Source organism: Tamandua tetradactyla, chromosome 16 (genome assembly GCF_023851605.1).
Source record: "Tamandua tetradactyla isolate mTamTet1 chromosome 16, mTamTet1.pri, whole genome shotgun sequence".
Taxonomy (NCBI): Eukaryota; Metazoa; Chordata; class Mammalia; order Pilosa; family Myrmecophagidae; genus Tamandua; species Tamandua tetradactyla.
The window spans coordinates 12,193,616-12,213,866 of NC_135342.1; the positions used below are offsets into that span (position 1 = coordinate 12,193,616).

At 44.4% G+C, this 20,251-nt stretch overlaps 1 protein-coding gene across 4 annotated transcripts in view; it reads left to right on the forward strand.

The window, feature by feature from the left end:
- PLEKHA4 (pleckstrin homology domain containing A4) overlaps positions 1–20,251 on the forward strand; it is a 31,754-nt gene that overhangs the window by 8,275 nt on the left and 3,228 nt on the right. For all 4 annotated transcript variants that reach the window (XM_077131230.1, XM_077131232.1, XM_077131233.1 and 1 more), the window contains 7 exons: positions 3,712–3,759; positions 3,881–3,961; positions 4,112–4,261; positions 5,960–6,058; positions 7,871–8,011; positions 10,177–10,276; positions 10,348–10,424. In XM_077131230.1, the coding sequence (XP_076987345.1) occupies positions 3,712–3,759; positions 3,881–3,961; positions 4,112–4,261; positions 5,960–6,058; positions 7,871–8,011; positions 10,177–10,276; positions 10,348–10,424 (696 nt within the window). The remainder of the gene's footprint in view (positions 1–3,711; positions 3,760–3,880; positions 3,962–4,111; positions 4,262–5,959; positions 6,059–7,870; positions 8,012–10,176; positions 10,277–10,347; positions 10,425–20,251) is intronic.

The window sequence follows — 20,251 nt, forward strand, 5'->3', positions numbered from 1 at the left end:
CCTTTCATTGATCACTAGCATTTCAAACTAAATTTATTTTAACATTTGTTCCCCCTATTATTTATTTATTTATTTTAAAAATAATTTTTATTAATAAAAAAATTACAAGAAATGCAAACATCCTTAATATATGCTCATTCCGCTCTACATATGTAATCAGTAATTCACAATATCATCACATAGTTGTATATTCATCATCATGATCATTTCTTAGAACATTTGCATCAATTCAGAAAAAGAAATAAAAAGACAACATAAAAATAAAACAAAAACAGAAAAAGAAAAAAAGAATTTTATATACCATACCCCTTACCCCTCCCTTTGATTGATCATTAGCATTTCAAACTAAATTTATTTTAACATTTGTTCCCCCTATTATTTATTTTTATTCCATATGTTCTCCTCATCTGTTAACAAGGTAGATAAAAGGAGCATCAGACACAAGGTTTTCACAATCACACAGTCACATTGTGAGAGCTATATCATTATACAGTCATCATCAAGAAACCTGGCTGCTGGAACACAGCTCTACATTTTCAGGCAGTTCCCTCCAGCCTCTCCATTACATCTTGGATAACAAGGTGATATCTACTTAATGCGTAAGAATAACCTCCAGGATGGCCTCTCGACTCTGTTTGGAATCTCTCAGCCATTGACACTGTATCTCATTTCACTCTTCCCCCTTTTGGTAGAGAAGGTTTTCTCAATCCCTGGGTGCTGAGTCTTAGCTCATTCTAGGGTTTTTCTCAATCCCTTGATGCTGAGTCTCAGCTGATTCTAGGATTTCTGTCCCACATTGCCAGGAAGGTCCACACCCATGGGAGTCATGTTCCACGTAGACAGGGGGAGGGTGGTGAGTTTGCTTGTTGTGTTGGCTGGAGAGAGAGGCCACATCTGAGCAACAAAAGAGGCTCTCTTGGAGGTGACTCTTAGGCCTAATTTTAAGTAGACTTGACCTATCCTTTGTGGGGTTAAGTTTCATATGAACAAACCCCAAGACTGGGGGCTCAGCCTATAGCTTTGGTTGTCCACACTGCTTGTGAGAATATCAAGAATTCAACTTGGGGAAGTTGAATTTTTCCCTGTTCTCACCATTCCCCGAAGGGGACTTTGCAAATACTTTTTTATTCACTGATCAAATCACTCTGGGATTCATTGGGTGCCTGCATTTCTTGCAGATTTGAGGCAATGCTGCTGAGCTTTCCCTTTGCCCTGGATTGCATGGATGACACATCGTTCCTCCCAGCAAGACTGGTGGGGACATTGTGTGCAGTGGGAAGAGCTTTTAGTAGCTAAACTGCAAATTGAGGCCCATTTGTGTCTGGGATGTGGTTGCTAAGTAGGAGGGCCAGGTATGGTGCTAGTCTCTAGCTACTGGACCTTTCCAAAGCTTCTTGCTGAGTTGGGGGCAGCCCAGCTCCTTTAGCAAGACATGAGTTCTATAGCATATGCACTTTTGCTCTTCTCTGGTGCTTGGGGGTGACACATGGCAGCAATATGGCTCAGGGTTCAAGTCTGGGATCTGTTAGACAAGGGGGTTGGGGGGACTGAACCCCTAAGGGTAAGAACTTACGGAAATCTGAATTCTGGTTTAAAGGGATCTGGGAGTCACTCCTTAGCAACAGAACTTGTCCTGGCTGGATGAAGCCTGGGACACAGTTGCCAGGGAGGGTCGTTCTCTAGCAACAGTGCCTATCGAGATAGAAGCCCAGGTTTCGTCTTCTCCGGACAGAAGCCAGTTTTCCCATAGCCATCCATTAAGTAGTCCATCCTTTCCCATTGGTTCCTGGAGGCATTTTTATTTTATTTTATTTTATTTTATTTTTTTAAATACCAAAAAACACAAAGCAAATGCAAACATTCCTATTTCAATCATTCCGTTCTACATATATAATCAGTAATTCACAATATCCTCATATAGTTGCATATTCATCATCATGATCATTTCTTGGAACATTTGCATCTATTACAAAAAAGAAATAAAACAAAAACAGAAAAAAAATGTATACAAACCATACCCCTTACCCCTCCCTTTCATTGATCACTAGCATTTCAAACTAAATTTATTTTGACATTTGTTCCTCCTATTATTTATTTTTATTCCACATGTATTACTCATCTGTTGACAAGGCAGATAAAAGGAGCATCAGACACGAGGTTTTCACAATCACACAGTCACATTGTGAAAGCTACATCATTATACAATCATCTTCAAGAAACATGGCTACTGGAACACAGCTCCACATTTTCAGGCAGTTCCCTCCAGCCTCTCCATTACATCTTGGATAACAAGGTGATATCTACTTAATGCGTAAGAATAACCTCCAGGATAACCTCTGGACTCTGTTTGGAATCTCTCAGCCATTGACATTTTGTCTCATTTCACTCTTCCCCCTTTTGGTTGAGAAGGTTTTCTCAGTCCCTTGATGCTGAGTCTCAGTTCATTCTAGGATTTCTGTCCCACATTACCAGAAAGGTCCATACCCCTGGGAGTCATGTCCCACGTAGATAGGGGGAGGGTGGTGAGTTTGCTTGTGGTATTGGCTGGAGAGAGAGGCCACATCTGAGCAACAAAAGAGGCTCTCTTGGGGGTGACTCTTAGGCCTAATTTTAAGTAGGCTTGACCTATCCTTTGTGGGGTTAAGTTTCAAATGAGCAAATCCCAAGACTAGGGGCTCAGCTTTGGTTGTCCACACTGCTTGTGAGGATATCAAGAATTCAACTTGGGAAAGTTGAATTTCTCCCCATTCTCACCATTCCCCAAAGCAGACTTTGCAAATACTTTTCCACTCATTGATCAAATCACTCTGGGATTCATTGGGGCATCACTCTGGACAAACCTGGAGGCATTTTTAATCAGATATGAAGTCCTCATGAATATAATGGATTGCCTCATCTCTCCATTCTACTCCATCAGTCCATTTATCTGTTTGTGTGCCCACCCAAGTCTCTCTCCCTCCCTCTCTTTTAATTATTGTGACCTTGTAGTATGTATTCACATCTGGCAGGGCAAACCCACACGTTTTACTCTTCTTTTGCAGTATTTTAGGTTAAATTTATTGAACTTCTCAAAATTTCCAACTGATATTTCTACTGACGTTGCAGAGACTCTATAAATGATTTCTGGAAAATTTAGCATCTTTACATTATTAAAGTATTCTGTCCAAGGAAATGGACTGTCCCTCCATTTGATCAGATCATCTTCTAAGACTTTCATTCATGTTTGAAGGGTTTTTACCCGTAGAGGTCTCTTGAGTTCTTTTTTTGTTTTGAAATAGCTTCAACCTTACAGAAAAGTTATAAAAATAATACATATTCTTGCAAAAACCCCTCTAGAGAACTCCAACATACCCCCATGCCCCAGATACCCAGATCTACCAGCTTAACATTTTGCCACCTTTGCCATTCTGTCTCTGTCCCTCTCTATTCATCTGTCATCTATCTATCTGTCTGTCTCTCTGTCTGTCTATCTATCAATCGACCTCTATCCATGTAGATTTCCTACAAACAGAGATATCATGTGTATAACTAGTGGTTCCTCCTTGAAGCCAGTAGTCCGGTTGCTGATGGAGTGGGGTTGGGTTGTCTCCTAACAACTGAGGTCATAGGGTTTTGCCAAAGCTGAGAACAAAGCACAGGCCTGGGCTTTGCCCTGAGCTGCGGTAGGACCTGTCTGTCCCATGTGACCTTGACTTTTCCTCCTCCCCCCAGCCAGGTCCCCCACCAGACCTGACCTTCCACCAAAGCTTGGAGACAGATGTGAGTGCTCCTTGGCCCAACCCCTGCTGAGCGTTGGGGAGAGGGTGTTCTGGGTTTGGGGTAGGGGTTAGGGAACAAGCTACATCTGGGCCCTAAAGAACCCCCACTCTCCTTTCTCCAGACTCTCTTGACCAAGCTGTGCGGGCAGGACCGGCTTCTGAGGAGGCTGCAGGAGGAGATAGACCAGAGGCAGGAGGAGAAGGTACCGGGTCCCCAGGGCAGGGCAGGGGCTCCTGGCCTCTGTGACCCCAGCATCCTGGACAGCGGGTTGATGACCTGAGCACCTTTTCTCTCTCGGAGGAGGCTGGGTGTGGCTTCCAAAGAAGTCTTCACCCACTTCCTCTCCGTGCAGGAGCAGCTCGAAGCAGCTCTAGAGCTGACCCGGCAGCAGCTGGGCCAAGCAACCAGGGAGGCGGCGGCCCCGGGGAGGGCCTGGGGACGCCAGCGCCTCCTGCAGGACCGACTGGTCAGTGTGCGGGCCACCCTGTGTCACCTGGCCCAGGTGAGCGGCCAAGAAGGGGCACGTCCTTTTTGAAGGGGGCCTGTCCCCCAGGACTCCTGGGAAGGTGGTTCTCGAGAATTTCCTGCACCCCAAATTTTAAACCTATAATCTTGACTGTCCTGGACAATTAAGGTGGTGACTTTTTTTTTTTTAAGAGGGTGATTTTTTTTTTTGGTATAAATAGGCCTTTTTATTACTAATTTATGAAAAAAAAAAAGAAAAATCTGCCCAGTTTTAATTAGGCAATGGAAAACATAAGCATGGCATTAAGATGAAAGCTTTTTAAATGCAGTTTTAGGCTTCTTTTATGATTTCATGTAATTTGTACCAGGCTGTGTGATCATCATAGATAGTATAATTTGTCATCTTAAAATGAAATCAAAATGAAAAAATGGGAAACTCACAACTGATTTCTGATTTACAGGACTAAGACCCATAGTTGAAAAATAGGCCTAATAAAGATTGTTATTTAAAAATATTCCTTGAGGGTGGGCCACGGTGGCTCAGCAGGCAAGAATGCTCGCCTGCCATGCCAGAGGACCCATGTTTGATTCCTGGTCCCTGCCCATGTTAAAAATAATATATATATATTCCTTGATAAGTTAATGCTTATGATAACATAGCATGATTGGTGTGGTTTATAAATCTCCAGTTTTCTCTTGTTGCATTATCCATCCTACCTCAACTGGACAGAGACTAGGGGATATTGGAAAATGCAAAATGCATTTACTAAAAAAAGTTTTCTTTTTTTTTTTTAATGGTAGGGCTGAATATGAGGATGCTGCATTTCGATCAGAAACCTGACTTGCATCCCTTGCTTTGTTCTATTACCTTCTTTTTATTTTCCTTGTGAACATGCCAATGTCCTCAGGTTATTCTTTTTTCTTTAACTTTTTACTTGTATAATATAACATATATACAAAGCAAAGCAAAGAAAGAAAAAAGCAATAGCTTTCAAAGCACTCTTCAACAAGTAGTTACATGACAGATCCCAGAGTTTGTCATGGGTACCATACCATCCTAAGAGGGTTATTTTGATATGGGCTTCCTGGCTTTGAATCTCATCTCCCACTCACAGTGGATGTGTGACCTTAGAAAGGTTGCTTAACTCCTCTGGGATTTAGATACTTCCTTTGTAAATTGGAGACAATGAAAAAAAAATGGCATTTTCTTCATAGGATTACTGGGAGGATTACAGGAATATATGTCAATAAACTGATGAATATGTAACTTAGAAACTTAGCTGAAACGTGGTAAGCAATATTTATGCATTAGTTATAATGATTATCTGTGAAATGGGGATGTTAATAGTACATAAATGAGTGCTTAACTTATGGTAAGAGCTTAGTAAGCATTAGATGATCTTATTATTATCAGTTATTGGTGAGGAGGTCTTTGTTCCCCAGAATCCCTGAGATCTGTGGGCTCTGCCACCCTAGGGGAGTGGAGAGGTTATGCAGACAATTCAAGGAATGCTGGCTTGTCTACACCTCCAGCTCTTTGGACTTGTAGGTTCCCCATAGATTCTGGGCTTCCAGGTAGTCAGAACACAAAGGCCCATGGGAAATGTAGTCCCTATTCCCCGAGGGGTCCAGGAACCTGGCCATCCTTCCTCCTCCAGCTGGGACCGATGGGGTGGGGAGGGAGAGCAGGTGGGTGGAGATGCTAACCGCTGTCTCCCCCTTTCTGGGCCCCAAGGAGCGGGAGCGGATCTGGGACATATACAGCGTCTTGGAGCAGGAGCTGGGCACCCTGCGAGAGACCCTTGAGTACCTGCTGCATCTTGGGTCCCCCCAGGTACATCCCGGCCCCACCCTCTCCTCCAAGCCCCACCCTAAAATCCTTTCCAGAATTTAATCCCCTCCCACTGGACAGAGAAGCCCTTCCTACTTCCCCCAAGCTTTTCCCTCTCCTTGTCCTTTCATTCTAAGCCCCTTATTAGAGTTCAAAGACCCTGCCCTGCATATTCCAACCCACCTTCAGATCCTGAGCCGCTCCCACTCTCTGATTCTAAATCTCTCCTCTTAGGTTCAAAACCACCCCCCCACCCCCCCACCCCCGCCCCAGCCCTGCTCTTTCCTGCTAGGCCATCTCTTGCATTCTGCGTCCTGACCTTTGTTGTAAAGCTTATCCTTGGGGGCTTCCAAAACTAAATTCAGCCCCTTGGTCCAAGACACTCTCTGAAATTGTAAGCCCTACTCTTTAGCCTCAAACCCACTTCTTTATTCTAAGCCTAGAAATTGTGTTCAAACTGTGCACCTTTCATTAGAAATATTGACCTTGGTTTAAACGTATCCTCTCAGATTTTCTCCTCACCCCTTAACTCTAACCCCCCCTCCTTTGATTCTGAGCCCCCACCTGCTGGTGTTAAATACCACCTTCTATATGCAAAGGACAATAGTTACAACCAAGTTGAGTTTATTACAAGAATGCTAGATTAGTCTAACATTTGGAGATCAGTCCATTTATATTGCACAACACTCAAAAGAATAAAGGAGACCAACGATGCAATCATCTAAATTGACACAGGAATGGCCATTTGACACAATTCAATACCCATTGATGATAAAAGATCTCAGCAAAATAAGAATAGAAGGGAATTTACTTAATCTGAAAAAGGGCATCTGTAGCAAACTGACAAGAATGATTATAGTTAGCAGTGAACTACCAAAAGCTCTTTCCCTGTACTGTAGAACATCAGCATTTTATTTCTTTTTCATACCTAGTTGTATGTATATTAGGACTGGAAAAGAAGAAGTAAAATTGGTTTTACTTACAGATGCCATGACAATGTCTATATTGAAAATCCCAAATAATCTATAGATAAGCTATTAGACCTAATAAGAAAATTCAGTAACTTCCCTGAAGACAAAGTTAATCTTCAAATATCACATTCCCTACACACTAGTCCCAACAATTAGTCAATGAAAATTTTAAAATGATAGTGTTTGTGATAACATTAAAAAAATCAAGTAATACATCTAATGAAAGATTCGCAAGCCATCTACTCTGAAAACAGCAAAGTGTCGTTGAGAGGACCTGAAGCAGACCCACGGAAATGGAGAGATATACCATGTTCATGGACAGGACAGACACAGGAATGTAAAGGCAGAGTCTCCCAGGTGGACCTCCCCAACTGGGATCTGCATTCCCAACAAGCATCTAGAAGGTTCTTCCGTGGAGATTGACATACTGAATTGTATGTGTAAGCACAAAGGTTTAAGAACAATTAAGACTCTCTCCAAGGAGAACATCAAGCTCGAAGGTTAAGAGAACTGGATCAAATATTACTAAAAAGTGACAGTTATTGAGATATTGTAATACTGATACATGGTTACTTATAAATGGATCAAAAGAATGGAATAGGGAATTCAAAAAGAGATTCACACGTACATGGTCCCTTATTAATGGCAGAGGTGGCACTGGAGAGCAGTGCGGAAAGGGTGATCTTTTCAGTAAATGTTACTGAGACAATGGGATGTTTATAAGGCAAAATAAATGAATCCTGACCCCTAGACATAATCCAGCTGATTTCAGACCCTTTCTGTGCTATTCTCCTTGCATTTTCCCACCTTAGAGCAACAAATTCCTTCCCTCCTCTCCCCCCAGGACCGAGCATCTGCTCAGCAGCAGCTGTGGATGGTGGAAGACACACTGGCAGGTCTGGGGGGGCCTCAGAAACCAATCCCCCATGCTGAGCCTGGTCCCCCATCTTCCCCACGCCCAGGAGAGGAGTCCTCGGAGAGGGAGGTGAGACTCGCACACCTCTTTCCCCACCCCAACCTCCCTGTCCCATCTACTCCTGAACCAACCTATCGCCACCCACCACTTTCCCTCTCCCTTGATCAGCTAACTGACCTCAGGCCAGTATCCTGATCTCTGGAAGCCCTTCATTTCCTCATTTGTTATGGTGTGCTCCCCAGAGCCAATTGTGAACAGCGCGTCCCAGTTCCACATTGAGCAGTGTCATTTGGTAGCTGAAAATCAACCAAGCTAGGAGTATTTACATTATGGGAATTGGCAGATGAGAGTCATTTGTTTGGCATTTACCACAGAGCACTGCTCACCACCCCCACTGGCAGAGTTCTGTAGAGTACAGATGGAGACTTGATGGTCCCTCACACCCAATGGGCTGCCAAGAAGTAGAACCGCGATGGCCACCACTGGGTTTTTGGTTTTTTTTAAACTTTTTTAATTGTATAATATAACATATATACAAAGCAAACAAAGAAAAAGGCAATAATTTCAAAGTAGTTACAGGATAGATCCCAGAGTTTGTCATGGACTACCATATGATCCTCTTAGATTTTTCCTGCTAGCTGCTCCAGAATATAGGAGGCTAGAGGGCTTAAATATATTTTTTTTATCACCACAACTGACTTTTTTCTTTCTTTTTTTGTGGAGAAATAACATATATACCAAAAAAAGCAGTAAATTTCAAAGCACAGCACCACTATTAGTTGTAGAACATATTTCAGAGTTGACATGGGTTACAATTCCACAATTTTAGTTTTTTTTTAATTTTTATTAATAAAATCTATCAACATACAACATGAACATTCTTAACATATGAACATTCCATACTTAGCATGCAATCAATGGCTCACGGTATTGTCACATAGTTGTATATTCATCACCAGGATTATTTCTCAGAACATTTACGTCACTCCAGAAAAAGAAATAAAAAGAACAAAGAACAAACTCATACATACCATACCCCTTACCCATCCCTCTCATTGACCACTGGTATTTCCCTCTACCCAATTTATTTTAACATTTGTTCCCCCTATTTATTTATTTTTAATCCATATATTTTACTCATCTGTCCATACCGTAGATAAAAGGAACATCAGAACAAGATTTTCATAATCACACAATCACATTGTGAAAGCTATATCATTATACAGTTATCTTAAAGAAACATGGCTACTGGAACACAGCTCTGCAGTTTCAGTCATTTCCCTCCAGCCTCTCTAATACACCTTAAACTAAAAAGGGCTTATTTATATAATGCATAAGAATAACCTCCAGGATAACCTCTCGACTCTATTTGAAACTTTCAGCCACTGACACTTTGTTTCATATCTCTTTTCCTCCTTTCAGTCGAGAAGATTGTCTCAATTCCTTGATGCTGAGTCCCAGCTCATTCTAGGATTTCTGTCCCTCATTGCCAGGGAGGTCCACACCCCTGGGAGTTATGTCCTACCTAGAGAGGGGGAGGGCAGTGAGTTTGCTTGCAATGTTGGCTGAGAGACAGAGACTCCATCTGAGCAACAAAAGAGGCTCATTCCACCACTGGTTTTGAGCTGCTGCTGCTCCAGCCCTTTAGACCATGTACCTGCCCCGTTCTTTGGCCCTCCAAATTGTGTTCTTTACTCGAGTTCTTCCTGTGCTGTGTGGTCCTGGGCCGGAGTGTGGAGCAGAGATTATGCATCTGGTTCCCAGGGACCAGGAGACCTGGGCTCGGACCCCAGCTCTGCCCACTGTGTGACCCCAGCCACTGACTTCATTCTCTGAGTCTCAGTTTGCTCATATGTAAAATGAGGGTGATGATAATATAATAATAATAACAACCTCACAGCTTTATTGTGGGTATTCAGTGAGGTCACTGAGCTTGGCACAATGCCCAGTGCACAATCATTAAAAGAATTTGCACCTTGTCATATGTTAGGTTCTAAGTGCCTTACAGGTTCGGGTTCAGTCCTTACATAAGGAGAAGATGAATGCCCTAGAGATGTAAATTAACTGGCCCAAGGCTACACAGCCAATACCAGGGAGGGCTGGGATTTGAAACCAGGATGTCTGGCTTCTGGTTTACAATATTAACTTCCCTTGTGCTGTGTCTCCAGGGCTAAGTGCTTGAAAAATGGTCATGAGAATTCATAATCATTATTCTCTTTTTCCAACCCTTCCAGAGCCTCCCCGAGTCCTTGGAGCTGAGCTCCCCCCGATCCCCTGAGACTGACTGGGGGCGCCCCCCCAAGAGCGATAGAGACCTGGCCAGCCCTGCCTCAGGTAAGCACCCTGGGCTGCGGGGGGCTCTCTTGGTGTCCCCCTCCTCACCAAGTCCCACTCTGCCCCTCCAGGTCTTGGGTCACCAAGGGTCTCCCGGGCTTCCAGCCCTGAGGGTCGCCGCCCCCCTTCCCCGCAGCCAGGAACTAAGGTAGGCAGTACCTCTGGCTCCCACAGGCCTCCCTTGGGGACCTTTGGCTGACCCCCTTGTACCCCCACTCCTGGAGGAATAGAGCAGGCAGAGTGTGGTTTTGTGAAGAGCACTGGGAGTGAATTTTGGCTTTGCCATTTCTATGCTTTGTGACCTTGGGGCAGTTTCTAGACCTCTCTGTGCCTCGGTTGTCTCATCTGTAAAATGAGGCCAGTAGAGATGCCAACTACCTGGGACTGATGTGAGGATTGAAACTAGATAAATGCCTATAAAGGGTTGAAATTAGTGCCTGGATATACTCAGTATTCCATTCATACTTTCATTTACCCATCAAAGATTTATTGAGTAGCCTCTGTGAACCTGGCACTGTTCTAGGCTTGCACTGTCCAATATAGAAGCCACGCATGGCTATTTTAATTTAAATTAATTAAAGCAAAATAAATTCAATTCCCCAGTCTCACACAGTACTCAGCACGTGGCAGTGGCCAGTGCAGAGTTAGACCATTTCCACCACCGTGGAAAGTTGTATAGGACAGTGCTGAGGACACAACAATGACGGAGATGGGGAAAAAATCCTTCCCTCACAAATTAGACATTCTGGTGGGAGGGGAAGGGAGTAGACAGGAAACAAGGCGGTTACCTGCACAGGATTTTGTAAGGCTGTAAAGGGGAAAGAACTAAAAACAGAATGGGGGGGAGTGGGATTGGGATGGGTGGGGAAGGATGTGGACTGGGGAGGCCTTGTGGGGATGCTCGAGCAGGAGACAAGGGAGCAAACCTTGGGGGCTGTTTGGTGACAGAGTGTTACAGGCAGAGGGAACAGCCATTGTCAAGGTTCAGAGGCAGGAGTGGGCCTGGCACGTTGCAGGAGCAGAAAGGAGGTGAGAGGAGGGGGAGAGGGCAGGAGGTGAGGGCAGAGGAGGAACGAGGAGCAGATCGTGCAGGGTCTGGGGGGCCACGGGGAGGACTTTGCTTTTATGCGGAGTCAGGGGAGCTAGGGTAGGGGCCCCCCTACCCCCTTCCCCACCCAAGCACAGAGGGTGGTGAGCTGCAGTTGGCGGGGACTGTCGCCCTCTGGCGGCCACTTGGGGAACAGCCTGCGGGCCAGCGCGGAGGTGGAGGCGATGGTTGTTTGCTGGAAAAGAGGTGGAGGTTTAGGAGAGGCTCAGGTTCAAGACGCGCTGGTCTGCAACCTTTATCCAAAACCCTTGGGACCAAATGCGACTCAGGAGTCAAAATTTTGCAGACTCTAGAAAAAGAATGCAGGGCCTACACCGTATATGGCGTACAAGGATCAAGCAATTATTTCCAAGGAAAAGATTTAGTGAAACCTCCTGCACTGGAACACAAACGAAGCCAAGTACCCGCATGTCCACGTGCAGTAAATGCCCACAACATTGGTGGCTTGAGAACTCTAGAAACCTGGGTGGCTGGTTGAGCGGGACATGGGAGAAGGGTCTGGAAGTGTGATTCCCTTGGGATCAGGCAACTGGCCTTCCTAGAGCTTCTTGCCATGTCAGCTGCTCCTTAAAGAAGGGTCTTGGGGCAGTGCAAGGGTGGTTCAGTGGTAGAATTCTCGCCTTCCATGCAGGAAATCGGGCTCCATTCCCAAACCAAGCAGCACAACCACCCCACCCCCAAAAAAGAGAGAAGGGTCTTGTCCGGGCAGCCTCCCTTTAATTGAGCAAGCGCTTGGAATCTCTTCCTTCCCAATAAATCACGTTTCTTAATTGGATGCTGTGTTAGCAATTCTCCCGTAACCCCAGGATTGCCCAACAGATGCACTATTGTTGGCACGTGGCATTTCTTCCATAGATGCTTCCGCTTGGACTTGATAATCTTTGGGCATAAATAACAGGGTTCAATATCATTTTTCTCACTAGTGATAAAAATCTGGTTGCTGAAGGTTTCTGGGAGAAGGAGATGCCTTAGCTCTCGCCTACAGGTTCATTTTCAAAGTCTGTGCCCGCTTCTGTTTCCGATGACTGATCACCACCGTTCCAAGTATGAGCAGCTGCAAAGATGGCGTCCCTAAGACATCCTGAGTCCTGGGCCTCCTGGTAACTGTGGCCAGTCTGTAGTTACAAGAGGCCAGTGGACTGAATTTGGAGATGTGGTACACAGAAAGCAAATGTGCCCCAGATTTGTTTCCTGTGGCTGCCAAAACAAGTGACCACAAACCGGGTGGCTTAAAACCACAGGAAATTTTCTCCCACAGTTCTGGAGGCCAGAGTGTGAAATCAAGATGTCTACAGGGCTGCGCTCCCTCCGCCTCCCAAGGCTCTAGGGGGATCCTTCCTTGCCTCTTCCAGCATCTGGTGGCTCTGGGTGTCCCTTGGCTTGTGGCAGCTTCACTCCAGTCATGTAGTGTTCTAGTTTGCTAGCTGCCAGAATGCAACACACCAGAGACGGATTGGCTTTTAATAAAAGGGGATTTATTTTGTTAGTTCTTCAGAGGAAAGGCAGCTAACTTTCCACTGAGGTTCTTTCTTATGTGGAAGGCACAGGATGGTCTCTGCTGGTCTTCTCTCCAGGCCCCTGGGTTCCAACAACTTTCCCCGGGGTGACTTCTTTCTGCATCTCCAAAGGCCTGGGCTGAGCTGCGAGTGCTGAGCTGCAGAGTGCTGAGATGAGGAATGCTGAGCTGCTTAGGCTGTGCTATGTTGCGCTCTCTCATTTAAGCACCAGCCAATTAAGTCAAACGGTCACTCAATGCAGCAGACACGCCTCCTAGCTAACTGCAGATGTAATTGGGAACAGATGAGGTTCACATACCGTTGGCTTAAGTCCGCAGCAACAAGATTAGGTATGCTCACCTGGCCAAGTTGACAACTGAATCTAACACATGTAGCCTTCTCTTTTTCTGTTTTCTCCCTGGTGTATCTCTTTTTGTTTTTTTTTATTAATTAAAAAAAATTAACAAAACATTTTGAAATCATTCCATTCTACATGTACAATGAGTAATTCTTAATATCATCACATAGTTGCATATTCATCATTTCTTAGTACATTTGCATCGATTTAGAAAAAGAAATAAAAAGACAACAGAATAAGAATTAAAACGATAATAGAGAGGAAAAAAAAACCTATACCTCACATGCAGCTTCATTCAATGTTTTAACATAATTGTATTACAATTAGGTAGTATTGTGCTGTCCATTTCTGAGTTTTTATATCCAGTCCTGTTGCACAGTCTGTATCCCTTCAGCTCCAATTACCCCTTCTCTCTTTTTTTTTTAATTAATGGAAAAAAAGAAATTAACCCAACATTTAGAAATCATACCATTCTACATATGCAATCAGTAATTCTTAACATCATCATATAAATGCATGATCATCGTTTCTTAATACATTTGCATCGGTTTAGAAGAACTAGCAACACAACAGAAAAAGATATAGAATGTTAATATAGAGAAAAAAATAAAAGTAATAATAGTAAAAACAAAACAAAACTAAACTAAACAAAACAAAAACCAATAGCTCAGATGCAGCTTCATTCAGTGTTTTAACATGATTACTTTACAATTAGGTATTATTGTGCTGTCCATTTTTGAGTTTTTGTATCTAGTCCTGTTGCACAGTCTGTATCCCTTCAGCTCCAATTGCCCATTATCTTACCCTGTTTCTACCTCCTGCTGGACTCTGTTACCAATGACATATTCCAAATTTATTCTCGAATGTCGGTTCACATCAGTGGGACCATACAGTATTTTCCTTTAGTTTTTGGCTAGACTCACTCAGCATAATGTTCTCTAGGTTCATCCATGTTATTACATGCTTCATAAGTTTATCCTGTCTTAAAGCTGCATAATATTCCATCGTATGTATATACCACAGTTTGTTTAGCCACTCTTCTGTTGATGGAGATTTTGCCTGTTTCCATCTCTTTGCAATTGTAAATAACGCTGCTATAAACATTGGTGTGCAAATGTCCGTTTGTGTCTTTGCCCTTAAGTCCTTTGAGTAGATTCCCAACAATGGTATTGCTGGGTCGTATGGCAATTCTATATTCAACTTTTTGAGGAACCGCCAAACTGCCTTCCACAGTGGTTGCACCATTTGACATTCCCACCAACAGTGGATAAGTGTGCCTCTTTCTCCACATCCTCTCCAGCACTTGTCATTTTCTGTTTTGTTGATAATGGCCATTCTGGTGGGTGTGAGATGATATCTCATTGTGGTTTTGATTTGCATTTCTCTAATGGCCAGGGACATTGAGCATCTCTTCGTGTGCCTTTTGGCCATTTGTATTTCCTCTTCTGATAGGTGTCTGTTCAAGTCTTTTTCCCATTTTGTAATTGGGTTGGCTGTCTTTTTGTTGTTGAGTTGAACAATCTCTTTATAAATTCTGGATACTAGACCTTTATCTGATATGTCATTTCCAAATATTATCTCCCATTGTGAAGGCTGTCTTTCTACTTTCTTGATGAAGTTCTTTGATGCACAGAAGTGTTTAATTTTGAGGAGATCCCATTTATTTATTTCCTTCTTCAGTGTTCTTGCTTTAGGTTTAAGGTCCATAAAACCGCCTCCAGTTGTAAGATTCATAAGATATCTCCCAACATTTCCTCTAACTGTTTTATGGTCTTAGACCTAATGTTTAGATCTTTGATCCATTTTGAGTTAACTTTTGTATAGGGTGTGAGATACGGGTCCTCTTTCATTCTTTTGCATATGGATATCCAGTTCTCTAGGCACCATTTATTGAAGAGACTGTTCTGTCCCAGGTGAGTTGGCTTGACTGCCTTATCAAAGATCAAATGTCCATAGATGAGAGGGTCTATATCTGAGCACTCTATTCGATTCCATTGGTTGATATATCTATCTTTATGCCAATACCATGCTGTTTTGACCACTGTGGCTTCATAATATGCCTTAAAGTCAGGCAGCGCGAGACCTCCAGCTTCGTTTTTTTTCCTCAAGATGTTTTTAGCAATTCGGGGCACCCTGCCCTTCCAGATAAATTTGCTTATTGGTTTTCTGTTTCTGAAAAATAAGTTGTTGGGATTTTGATTGGTATTGCATTGAATCTGTAAATCAATTTAGGTAGGATTGACATCTTAACTATATTTAGTCTTCCAATCCATGAACACGGTATGCCCTTCCATCTATTTAGGTCTTCTGTGATTTCTTTTAACAGTTCCTGGTGTATCTCTTATAAGGACACCTGTCATTGAATTTAGGGACCAATTGGATAATTCAGGGCGAGTTCTCTCGTGACCTTCCCTTAATTACTTCTGCCAAAACCATATCCCACATCCCGGGCTTCCGGGTGGGCATGTCCTTGGGGTGGGGCCTAGCGGGGGCATGCTAGTCCACCCATCCACCTCCTAAAGGCCACCTTTCCCAAGACATTAGGAAGGCGATTGCCAGAGCACTTGCTGAAGAACAAAAACTTGACACTTTCCCCCCAATCAAGCTCATTCCTAGAGTTCTCAAGCCACCAGTGTTGTGGGCATTTACTGCACGTGGACATGCGGGTACTTGGCTTCGTTTGTGTTCCAGTGCATGATTGGAGGTTTCACTAAATCTTTTCCTTGGAAATAAAATTGCTTGATCCTTGTATGTCATATACGGTGTAGGCCCTGCATTCTTTTTCTAGAGTCTGCAAAATTTTGACTCCTGAGTCGCATCTGGTCCCAAGGGTTTTGGATAAGGGTTGCAGACTGGTGTGTCTAGAAGCTGAGCCTCTCCTAAACCTCTACCTCTTTTCCATGAGGGGCTTGTACTGCTGGTTCAAGGTGTCCCTGAAGGTGCTGAAGAAGATTTCTCTGATTGCCCATGATTTCTTGGTTGGATAATAATGCCTGAGGAAACCGTAGCCATGTTCCAGAAGTCTCAGGTGTTGGCTTTTCCAGAAAACTGCCAATCGTGCCTTGTGTATGTGCCAGTGGCTCTGGCACATCCAGGAGCAGGTTCACACGTGTCTGGGTGCCTCGTTGCTTTTGCGGATGGATTTGAGGACCACAGCATTGTGAGAGAAGTGCCTTCTCCATAGGGTGCATTTTCTTCAAAACTCGGCTTTCATCTTATATTATCTTGGCAAACTCCTTGATGAATTGCAGACGCTCTGCCACCTGAGATATTCAGATATTTTATATCATGATATGTCTTCAAGGTCAGCAGCCAGTCAATGCTCATATTCAATGTTTAGATCTTTATGGAACGTTCCTAGTTCGTTGTATGATCAAGAGCCGGTTGGGGGTATGCAGTGACTTCCTCGTTGTCAAAGGCCTTCAGTCAATACATGTTCCAGGTCTTCATACTTTTTATTTTTCATTTATTCTTTTTTTTTGCCATTTTAACTGTCTTTATGTGTGCACTTCAGCAGCATTCATTACATTTGCAACACTGTGTAACCATCACCACCAGCCATTACCAAAATTCGTTATCACCCTGTTCTAGTTTGCTAGCAGCCGGAATGCAATATAACAGAAACAGAATGGCTTTTAAAAAGGGGAATGTATGGGCGGGCCACGGTGGTTCAGTGGCAGAGTTCTCGCCTGTGATGCCCAGAGACCCAGGTTGGATTCCCGGTGCTTGCCCATGCAGAAAAGAAAGGGGGGCGGGGGGAGTTTAATAAGTTGCTAGTTTACAGCTCTAAGGCCAAGAAAATATCCCAATTAAAACAAGTCTATAGAAATGTCCAGTCAAAGGCATCTATCCAGGGAAAGATACCTTGGTTCAAGAAGGCCAATGAAGTTCAGGGTTTCTCTCTCAGCTGGAAGGGTACATGGCGAACATTGCGTCATCTGCTGGCTTTCTTTCCTGGCTCTACAAAAAAGGAACTCTCCAAAATGTTACCTCCTTTAAAGGATTCCAGTAAGCAACTCCACCTTCAATGGGTGGAGAGACACCTCCATGGAAATCATCTAATCAGAAGTTACCACCCACAATTGGGTGGGTCACATCTCCATGGGAACAATCAAAATGCTCCCACCCAGCAATACTGAATGAGGATTAGAGGACACGGCTTTTCTGGGGTCCACCACAGATTTAACCCGGCACACACCCCAAACAGAAACTCTGCCCATTAAGCAATAACTCCCTATTTTGCCCCTGGTGACCCCTGTTCTACTTTCTGTACCTGTGAATTTGCTTTTTCAGGGCATGTCACATGAGTGGAACCAAACTCTATGTGACCTTCTGAGTCTGCCTACTTTGGCTCATCATGCAGCTTCCATGGGTCACTCACATTGTAGTGTGGATCAGCAGGTCATCCTGCTTTACCCTCAGCAGAGCTTCTCTACCTGTCATTTCTTCCTGGCCACCACTGTCCCCGTAAAACTTCCACAACATATCTTTTTCGTTATGACACCTCATGGGTCGGGGCAGTTCCCATGCCAATTTCATGGAGACACTCCGAAAGACACTCCACTGTCTTGTTTCTGACCCCTTGAGAGGGATAGATGTTTCTGTTTCTTATCACTGTATCTATGGCTGGTTTTGCCATCTTCAGAGATAAATTAAACTCCAAAGGCACAAGTAACAGAAAAGCAAGGGAATATCAGTGAACAGCACATGCCTGGGGACCATGGAGCATCTAGATGGAGATAAACCCACACATCATGCTGGGCAAGGCTGCTTGGCATCAGAGTCAGGGGAACCACAAACATCAGTTGTCAGAGTTGGATTGGTTCCTTCCTTTGTTTACTTTGAAACTGCACATGAGTCATGTTGGAAACTGATTTGGAAGGTGGAGGCAACAAGGTTTGCTGGCAGATGAGAGGTGGGGGTGTGAAAAAAAGGGAGGAGTTAGCACGACCTTTGTTTCTGGTCCTTTGATCTTGAAGAAGCTCAAAGAGGCAAGGAAGGTTCCCCCATTCTTGAGATGAAGCAGGTTTGGGGGCTGGAGGGCAGGTTAGGAGTTCGGTTTTGGACATATTCGTTACTTTGCACTTCCTGTTGGCCTTTGCTCTTATATAACCATGATCAGAACAGAGACATGTGCTCTGAGGGTGAAGGCACAAGGCAGTGGTGGGGACCTCCAGAGGGGAAAGCCCAGCCTGGGAAGGTTGGGGACCATCTCCTGGAGGCAGAGGCCTTAAAGAATGAGTTCAGATTTACGAGAAGGGAAAGCCAGGAAAGAGCATGTGCAAATCCAGAGGTAGGGGGTTAGGGAGTAATTAACCAGGGCCTGCGCTAGCCCAAAAGATGCCTGTGTGTGAATTAGAGACAGGTGCCCCCTGTGGGTGGGCAGAGCATGGCTGGGTTTGTGGAGAGTTTGCTCCTTGAGCTGTGAGCAACCCACACAACCACACACGCCCACCTCTGGCTTCCAGAACCTCATGGCCTGAATGAAGGGTTGCTCAGTTCAGGTTAACAAACATCTCCTGATCCTTCCTGAGTGCCAGGCCCCAAAGCCTGGGGCGTCACCGATGAATCGGCCACAGTTGCGGCCTGAGTATGCTGTGTAGAGAACATCTGCTTCCCAAGCCCTGTTTTTCTATGGCTTCCCCACCTGACACTGGCAAAGGCTTCCTGACCCCTCCTGTGCCCACCAGGACTCCAACAGATGTTCCTTCCAAGTAGGGTGTCTGGTGGGCTTGGAGGAATGTCTTAGCTTGCCAGGGTAGCTCCTTAAACAATAGGAATTTATCATCTCACAGTTCTGCAGGCTAGAAGACCATAATCAAGGTATCGGCAGGGCCAGGCTCCTTCTCAAGCCATAGGGTTTTGGTAGTGGCTTCCTGGCGTCTGTGGCATAACTCAATACCTGTCTTCTCTATGTCTGTCTTTCTCCTTAATCCACCATAATCCAGTTTGGCCTCATTTTAACTAATAACACTTCAAAGATCCTATTTCAAATAAATTCACATTCTCAAGACCTGGGGTTAGGACGTGAAGATGCCTCCACCCCCCCCCCCCCCAACAATTCAATCCATAACCAGGGCCAAGGAGCTGCCCCCTTTGTCTTTCCCCCTAAACTCTGAGATGTGGCCACTGTCAGAAGAAAGCCAGAATCCCTTTATTCGCTCAACAATGATTCCGAGACCTGGTGCTTGAGTTCCACGGGGAACAGAGGCACAAGTAGCATCCTCCTGCATATCAGCCAGGCGTGGGTGTATGGCAGCCAGACCCTGGCACTGTGAAATTTTCAAAGGACAGTTGAGCTGGATGAGAGAAAAGGTTTGCCCATGCAGAAAACGTATGTTCCTGGCAGAGGCGAGGAGGCGATGACCAGGAGGCCATCTCTCAGTATTGGAAACAAATCACTCAATTTATTAATTTTCTTGAGCAAAACAGAGAGGCAAACTCCTGTCACGTGGGACACAAGGTTAGATGGACTTCCGGGGGCAGAAGGCTTGGGAACAAGATTGGCCTTAAGGTGTACAAGCTGTGTCTGTTCCTGATTGGCTGGCGTTCAACAACGTAGATGGCCCTGATTGGTTGGCTGACAAAGCATGTGTTTACTCCTGATTGGCTGGTATTCTGAGGCATGTGTGGCCCCCTGATTGGCTGGCATTCAGAGGCGTGGTCAGGGTCGGATGTGATTTCTGGGTGAAACAGATTGAAAAATCATTTCCCGCGGTGTCTTATCGTGGAGACAGAGCAATCAGTCCTTTCCTAAACATACAGAAATTCTTTCATTCTCAATGGTCTCAATGGACGTGAATTGTCGGGGTGGCTCTGAACAACGCTTATTTGTGTTACGGGACAAAGTTTGTGGGTTCTTTTGCCCTTGTGTGCAAATGGCCAATTCCTGAGACATTGGGGTTTCTAAGAGAAAAAGAGTTTATTGCTAGGCACGTATCAGGAGAGCAGATGACCTAACTGACCTAAAAATCTGTCTCTCTGAACTGCAGTAATTCTGATAGTGTTAGAGT